The following is a 9050-nucleotide window of genomic DNA, read 5'->3' on the forward strand; positions in this document are numbered from 1 at the left end:
ACCAGGGGGCGGGGCTTAAGGTTTTTCCCTTTTTTTAGTGGAAGAAAGTTCGTGAAAGATGGAGAAAGTGAATGTTTGCCACGTGTGACGGAGAGAGAGAGAGAGAAGGGAGGGAGAGATGACGACGTATTTCTAGTAACTTCGGTCTGATGATTATTAGCAGTCTTTAAATCACACACACACACAGACACACTATAAATATATAATAATATTGTATTTTATGGAGGAAAAACTGAATAGTAATAATAAAAAAACTAAACTTAATGGTCAGTTTGTAACATCTGTACAATAAACAATTTTTAGATTAAAAAAACTCGTTTCTCACCAAATAAAGCGGAAAAAACAAACACATCTAACTTGTTTTTTTACTTTATTGCAAAAGAATTAATGTACAAACCTACAAACTAGTATAAATCCAGTAGTTCACTGCATTCAGCCAGAACAGACACCATGAAGAGATGAATGAATCATGTTTAAAAAATAAATACAAAGCATAAATTGTAGCCTAAGGGCATTAAATAAAACAAACATCAAATAAACAGACAGAAAACAAAGTAGGCCTACATACAGATAAAGTTGAAACTGTTTTCAGATCGTTTATTAGTGACTTTTTTTTCTTTTCTTTTTTTCCCTCTCCTCTTTTTTTTTTTTTTTTTTTAAATTTTTAAACATTTATATATACAAACACACAAATATTCAAACAATACACATACAATGAACAGACAAACAAAAAATATATACATATACAGTATACACTGAAAGGGGTACCAACAACACTATATTAGATATTTTATATATTATAGGTATTATTAAATAGTTGTTTGCAATAATTTATAATATTCTAAGGTTTTTATAGCTTTTCTTTCTTTCATATTTTGTAATAGCTGCATGTAATATCTGGTTTCTATTTTAAACTCATAAAAATATTAGTCTAGATGGAAACAGGGGTCCACGAGCACATAGTGGATTTTTTTTCCCCACCTGTTTTTTCCTAATCTTTAAAGTGTCTATTTTAAGATTCTGACAGGTACCAGGGTGAAAAAATGTCCCGTGGTGTTTATTTTTAACCCTTTACTGCCCCTATCCCAAATTCGAAGCTGAAAAAACTGAAAATGAAATTGGCATAGCTCTTTAAGTAAACAACTCACAGAGACAAATTAACACATTTTTCTACACAATTGTGGGCCAAGGAATTCAATAGAATAGTTATTTTTAAGTTTTTAACACATCCTGACTTGATTTTGGGACAAAAATATCAAAAATTAGCTGAAAATTCTAAAATTGTATGTATATTTTCCCCTATACCAAAATCCTGTGCACTGAATGAAAACATTTTGAGATTTTTTTATATGGTTGATCGTTTCTGAGTGACATAAATGTAATTTCTCTTTAACGGTGTTTCGTGGTGAGTTCTCTCCGACGTCATCGGCCCCGCCCCCTTTCCCCTGTTGCCGTGGCGACGGGACAACAACAGAGACGCAGCAGCAGCAGCAGCAGCAGCAGGTGAGACAGTAGCTGCTCTACTGAGACTGTGGTAGAAGATGACAGACAGGGACAGGGATAAAGATAAAGACAGACCGCGGTTCTTCACTCCCTCCGAGGTGTCTGCTCACAACACGGCGGCCGACCTGTGGGTCTCCTTCCTGGGCAAAGTCTGCGACCTGACGCCGCTGATGAGCCGCTACCAAGGTGACACACAGTCACACACAGTCACACACAGTCACACACAGTCACACACGTAGCGTTACATTTTGAGGCAAATTTAATGTTAGATGGTAAAAATGTAACAGACAAAAATGCACCAAACCAATAGACATATAAGGAAGCTTTGCCAAGAAACTATAGTACCCCATCAGCTAAACTACTCTGGAACTCAACATGTATAGACATAGGCTATAAACTCAGATAGTGTCACAAACAAGATAAAGGAAGTTTCCCTATGGTACCATGTTCTCCACAATGCATCCCTTTTAATGTTGTAATACTATAAAAAATAAAAAATAAATAAAAAGAGAGAGAGAGAGAGAAGACCTTAGAGAGCCAATAACAATGCTTTAATTTATCAAATTACTTTCAAGAAGCCATAAGTTACTGAAACCCCTTTTTTGCAGACCTTTTCAAAGGAAACAGTTTGCCATTTTGCTCTTTGCCCTTTTCATCTGGAAAAAAAAATATATTTACACTAATAGATTAGTAAAGTTTAATTTTTAATAGTTCCATGCAATTTATTTACTTATTAAATAATGGAAACTTGTTAAAAAGCAACAACGTACCATTATAGAAAATTGCAGTGTTGCCTTGAGGCGACAGTGGACCATTATGGAATCAACATTGCATAGGAGACTATGGTAGTGTGTGTTTAGGTGTAAATATAATGTTCAAAAATAAATCATTCATCATCATTTTGTTTTGATCCTTGCAATAAATGTGATTTTGGATGCTGTAAAGCAAACTTCAGGCTGTTATGATGATGATGAGGAAGATGAGAGTGAGAATTGTCCAAACATTTTTTAGCCCAATGGGATCATAATGCGTAGCTACCATAGAGGGTTAAAATCATGTATTTAATTTATCCTGTCAATCAGGCCATTTCCAGATTTAAAGAGATCAACTGTACTTTTTGTGAACAGGAGGGGGAAAATATCTGTCATCTATTTTTTTGAATGTCGTTCTACCTATTTTTTTTGGATGGAACTAGAAGACATGTTTAAATTTTTGACAGGCATCAAGATTAAACCTAAAAAAAAAAGAAAAAGATATAATTCTCACCTATGATGAAAAAAAACTGTTTTTGTTGAATCTTTTTATTTTACAAGGAGAATATTACATCCATAAATGCAAATGGTCATCCAGAAAACCAAATTTTCATGAGTTTAAAATAGAAATCAGACATTATATGCAGCTACTACAAAATATGAAAGACAGAAAAGCTATAAAAACCTTGAAATATTATAAATTATTATATGATTTCCCCCCCCAGGCGACGCTCTGCTGCTGCCCATCATGGAGTGTGCCGGCAGGGACATCAGCTGCTGGTTCGACCCCGACACCAAGGACGTGAGTATAGAGCTGCAACTAACGATCATTTTCATTATTGATTAATTAAACGATTAATCAATTAGTGGTTTGGTCAATAAAATGTTAAAATCAGTGTTTCCACCTGAAACCACCAGATGACGTCCTCAAATGTCTTGTTTTGTCCACAAACCAAAGAGAGACTCAGTTTATTGTCATAAAGGAACAAAGAAACCAGAAATATTCACATTGAAGAAGCTGGAATCAGAGAATCTGGACTTTTTTTCTTTAAAAAACTAATCAAACTGATTATTAGATTATCAGAATAGTTGTTGATTATTTAATAATAGATTATATTATATTGGTATCCGCGGGGTCTTGAAAAGTATTAAAAGGTGATAAATCAATTTTGGGAAAATTAAGACCCTTAAAAAGTATTAAAAAGTCTTTTCACGACTTTATAAAGTCTTAAATTTTGAAGGTATTTTTTTCTGAATTAGCTGTCCAAGAGTTTGAGTCATAAAAAACATTGTAAAAGTGTGTGAATTTATTCATTTTATTAAAAAACAAAGATGAACCGGTACATGAAAAGAAAAGAAGATTGTTGTTTTTGTTTTTTGAGAGTGGAGCAATGTTTTTTTTATTTTTATTTTATATAAACTTTGCCTTTTATTTATTATCCCAGCCTATTTTGAATTCTGTTGTATCATAGTGGTCTATAGTCTTTATCACAAACTAAAACTGTTGCGTTAAAAGTGTCACTGATGTAAATGGTTACAGTTTGAAGCGGTGGTGAGGTGTTGAAAAATATTGAGAAGGTCTTGAAAAAGTCTTATTAAAAGGTTTTAAAATTAACTGCTGTATTTACCCTGTTACATCACAACCCCTTGCCTGTCAAAGTAAAAGTCTGGTTGTGTTCTCACCTGTCCTCAGCTGCTGCGCCACGTGGACCCGCTGACCAGCTGCGTGCGGTACTTCACCCCTAGGGGGCGCTTCGTGCACGTGCCCCCCGCCGGGCCGCGCTCCGACTGGGCCAGCGACATCGGCCGGCCCTGGTGGAGCGACCCGGACTACGAGGTCGGCCGCCTGTCGGCCAAGACCCGCCGGGTCCGCGTGGTCAACACGCTGACGTCACAGGAGCAGCGGCTGCAGGTGAGCTAGCACCAGGTGCACTCTGGGTAACTGAGTTCTGCTACGCGTTAAAGGATAATTACCGTTTTTTTACAACTTGGACCTTATTTCTATCATAAAATGCAATCATTTCCTCACCCAGATAACTTTGGTGTCATTACAAGTGGTTGTGATGAAATGAGCTCCAGCCGAGAGCCGTGTATATCCGTATAATGCGAGAACACGGGGCAGCGCAGTGCAGCCTCTAAAGCCGCGTTTCCACTACATGGTACCGACTCGACTCGGCTCTGGTACCAGGTACTATTCTAGAGAGCGTTTCCATTACAGGATAGTACCGCCTTTAGAGTGGCCGGTCGTCATAGCAACCGGCGGCGCTTAACAAAATAAAACAAAACTATAAACAGGATTTTCCCCGTGGTTATGCCACATTTTTACCTTAATTAAAAAGCTCCGGAGTAATGTGATAGTTAACTACATGACTTGTGACTTGTTACAGTGAGAGCGGAGGCTCTCTGCCTTCACCTGGCCTCTCACGACTGAAAACCAACCTGGCAACATCCGTTACCTGGCGACATCCGTTACCATGGCCACCGCCCCCCGGTGTCCCAGCTCTCCTCTCCTCTCTGCTGCACCGCCACACAAACCAGCTCCGTAACTGTAAGCCTTTGTTTTTGACAGTTAAGACTACACATCGTAACATCCTATGTGTTAGATAAAGTTATCCACCGCTCCGTATTGATTTTTCGCCGGCTTCGTTGTCAACAAACCCACATGGCCAGACGGGGAGAGGAGGTGAGGGGCGGGGGGGACAGCGACAGCGGAAAAGCGACCAGACTTGCATAGTTTGTTCATTTTAAAACATTTATTTATTGAAATGTGGTGATATCTGATGACCCGCGGCCGCCGGTGACAACTCTCTGACCAATCAGCAGTCCGCAATGTTTACACGTCACATTTTAGTACCGCTTCAGCCGTTTTGGAACCGCGGCTGAGCAGGTACTAAAAAAATGGTACCAGGTTCCAGGTACTTTTACGTAGTGGAAACACAAAAAGGCCGAGTCGAGTCGAGTCGGTACCATGTAGTGGAAACGCGGCTTAAATAACACATTATCCGCCGCGAAACTCCTTCATTTCACCAATATTTAGTTCTGATAGGCTAGTGCTATTCCCCTCTGAGTCCGGGGTTAGCTGTTATCAACATCCGGGGTCTGTAGGTTGACCTACTGACCTCTGACCTGGATGATGTCATCTCTGAGCGCCGCGCGGCTCATTCTGATAACAATCATTCTGCTTCGGCATTTGGGTCCATTTTTATCTCAACCAGCCGGAGCTTTAGTGAGTCCAGGTTGAGGAGAGGAAGCCTGTGGAAGCTGAACTTCATCCAGCTGCTCATTTTGTTCTGACAAGTCAGAAACACACAGAAACAAACCGTAGCATTAGCGGTAGCAACAAGCTCAGAGATGACATCATCCAGGTCAGAGGTCAGTAGGTCAACCTACAGACCCCGGATGTTGATAACAGCTAACCCCGGACTCAGAGGGGAATAGCACTAGCCTATCAGAACTAAATATTGGTGAAATGAAGGAGTTTCTCTGCAGATAATGTGTTATTTAGAGGCTGCATTCTGCTGCCCTGTAGACTCTATTATACGGATACGCGCCTCTCGGCTGGAGCTCATTTCATCACAATGACTTGGAATGACACCACAGTTATCTGGGGGAGGACAATTCTGGGCAAATTCAGCAGCTCGGGGCTGTATGTTCCTAACATTTTAGGTCTAACAGAAGGAATGTCTCCTGTTTTGCGGTAGTTGTGTCTGTCCCCGCATCGCCACGGCAGAAATGAATGGGAGCGGATTGAAGTTCTGCTGCTTAGGCTGTTTCCATCCCTCAAAGCCACAGACAGCGTCAGATGGAGACTCAAACATGCACCCAGAAGTTTATTTACTTGAAGCAAGTCAAGAGTTGATATTCCTGTGTTTATGACACCAACGGGAGCTTCCCACTGCACCTGAACACACCGAGAATCAACTTGGGTCTCGACTCCGCCAGACTTTGAATTAGATCTAGTTTTACAAACATGTCGGCTTGTTGAAGTAAATAAACTTCTGGCTGCATGTTTGAGTCTCCATCTGACGCTGTCTGTGGCTTTGAGGGATGGAAACAGCCTAAAGCTGCGTTCACACCGGACCTTTTGTTTTTCTCGCGGGCGACGAATTTACATGTTAAGTGAATGCAAACGAGCGATTGAGCTTTTAATCGCCCAGGCGAAAAAACGCTGGGGCTTGGAGCGATACGAGCGACAGCAACAAAAATAAAAGGTCCGGTGTGAACGCACCTTAAGCAGCAGAACTTCAATCCGCTCCCATTCATCGCTGCCGTGGCGACGCGGGGACAGACCATAACTACCGCAAAACAGGAGACACTAAAGCAGAAGTAAGTGATATATTTGTGTTAATCTAAGTCTTAAATAGTTGTATCTTCCGACAGCAATCACTTCTATAGAGTGTTTGGTCTGAAACACGGGTCTGTCAGTCACTCTGCTCTGCTCTGAGCCCAGGAGAAAACTTTCCTTGTATCCTACAACCTTTATCCAATGAGGAGAGAGAACGGCATAAAGGGGCAGTCCTCTCTGTGTGTGCAGCCAAGGGATGCGCCTGAATGTGGTGACGTAGGGACGAGGACCAATAGATCCATGACGAGGGCGGGGGCTGCTAACTCCATCTGCTGACAGGAAGTTAGCCAAAACCACCGGATCACTGACTTCTGCTTTAACCTGAAAATCTTCAGATTCCTTCTTTTAGACCCCAAATGTTAGGAACATACAGTTGAATTTGCCCGTAATCGTCCTTTAAGAGGTGAAGTGTGGTCCTCAGGTGTGCTCCGAGGAGACCCTGGAGGAGATCCTGCAGCGTTACCTGCGCTACAACGGCCACGCCTCCAGCTACACCTGGAAGCACGGCGGCGTCGCTCTGGACATGAGCCGCACGCTGAGCGACAACCACGTCGCCGACGACGACCGGCAGCTGGAGACGCTGCGACTGGACCGAGACCTGTTCACGCCCGCCATCCTGCTCCACTTCAACGACGACCTCACCGAGGGATGAGCTGTGATGTCATCGTCAGGGGGGCGGGGCCACAGGGCGGGGATGGGAAACCTTGAAATGTAAATAAAGTTTTCAATGTTTGAATTCAAACAAACCTGAAATAAATTAATGATGAAGATGTGAGTTTATAGTCCTGTTAGTGAACAGCTGGTTAGTGAACAGCTGATTGGTGAACAGCTGGTTAGTGAACAGCTGGTTAGTGAACAGCTGGTTAGTGAACAGCTGGTTAGTGAACAGTTGGTTAGTGAACAGTTGGTTAGTGAACAGCTGGTTAGTTGCTGGGGTGCCGTCTGACTGAGTCAAGGGTGCCGTGAAAAAAATACCTCTTCTGACATTTCATAGAATCAGTGATGGGCAAATTACTTTGAAAAAGTAACTAATTACAATTACAAATTACTTCTTAAAAAAGCAATTGAGTTAGTAACTCAATTGCTCTATTATAAAAGTAACTAATTACTAGGAAAAGTAATTTTTGCGTTACTAAAACAAAGTAATATGTCAAAGAATTCGGCTTTTTAGAAGCATGTTTCACACGCCAGTTTCATAGAGTAGAACAGCATAGAGAGATAATTAACCTTAAACAAATATCGTTTGCCATGGGGGAGGGATATGAACTTCAATAATTCAATTTATTGCTCATCAACATAATATTTATTGAAACTGACACATCAGCAACTGGCATAACAATCCCTTTCAGACCTGATATCAAATGTGGGCAAACGCTTTCCTCCCGGGCATAACGTGCACTTCAAATACAAGTTCTTCCCCTTTCTCTCAACGATGGTGCAGTAGTGTTTATATTTCCACTTGCTAAACACCGACTTTCCCACTTTATCCTCCTCTTCTGTACTCGCCATTTCTTCTCTGTCTATCACTTTGGTTTTACCGGTCGAAAGTTGTGTGTGTGCGCCGCACAGAAGCTACGTCGGTTTGTGTGTAAAATAAACTCCTACAAGGATTCGTCAATGATGTCACGCAGCTATACATCGTCAAGTCAGTTACTTCCTTGTTCCATATCCGCAAAACATGACCTGTCTTATCCTTGGTATTTATCGAAACCGTGTTGTACTAGTGTGCTCTCTACTCTGCAGCCCGCTTATGAAGTGAGGAGGAGGAAAGGAAGAAAAGAAAAAACAATAGCCTAGAACTCGTGCTGGCTGCAGGCTTTTTTTAAATTTTTTTTACCATGATCGCGCTGGGGCCCCGATTTTAGTAACGGCAACACAAGTCATGTTAGTAACGGAAACGGCTGGATAAAGTAATTAATTAGATTACAAATTACAGAGGAATGTAACGGCGTTACGTAATCGCGTTTATTCTAACGGCGTTAGTCTCAACACTGCATAGAATACATTCTCTGGTATGCAAAGAGATGCCGTGTCCACCGGACGCCCTTTTAGCGCTCTGGGCGTCTACTTTCCATTCAGATCCTATGGAGCTCGGAAAAAAGCTCTCGGCGCGGTGCTCAGAGCGCTCAGAGTTTAAATACGTATGTTCAATTTTTGGAACAGCGCCGCACTTATCAAGCGGCTCGGACGTGAGGCGGCTCGTTTCAGCAGCGTTCAGAGAGAGAGAGAGAGAGAGAGAGAGAGAGAGAGAGAGACCGCTCCGTGGACACGGGTTGGTCACGGGCGCTCAGAGCAGAAAAAAATGCGTCGTACCCAAGGGGGCAGTTGTGGGTCTGAGAAGTGAAGTCACTTCCGCGTTCAAAAAACTGCAATCCCCTCTTCTTCCTCTGGGGGCTGGTGTCAGAAAGCAGCATTCTCCATAGAGCCCCATGTTAAAATCACCCACTTTA

The 9050-nt window shown here is 41.7% G+C and overlaps 1 protein-coding gene across 1 annotated transcript; it reads left to right on the plus strand.

The window, feature by feature from the left end:
* Positions 1–1541: 1541 nt before the first annotated feature.
* Positions 1542–7293, plus strand: cyb5d1 (cytochrome b5 domain containing 1). Its single transcript, XM_085760487.1, has 4 exons — positions 1542–1689; positions 2981–3057; positions 3949–4167; positions 7022–7293. Exons 1-4 carry the CDS (start codon positions 1542–1544, stop codon positions 7250–7252), a joined length of 675 nt encoding a protein of 224 aa, XP_085616613.1. The 3' UTR covers positions 7253–7293.
* The last annotated feature ends 1757 nt before the right edge of the window (positions 7294–9050 follow it).

The sequence above is a fragment of the Trachurus japonicus genome, chromosome 18 (genome assembly GCF_045865225.1).
Source record: "Trachurus japonicus isolate A0001 chromosome 18, Traja_1.0".
NCBI classification, from domain to species: Eukaryota; Metazoa; Chordata; class Actinopteri; order Carangiformes; family Carangidae; genus Trachurus; species Trachurus japonicus.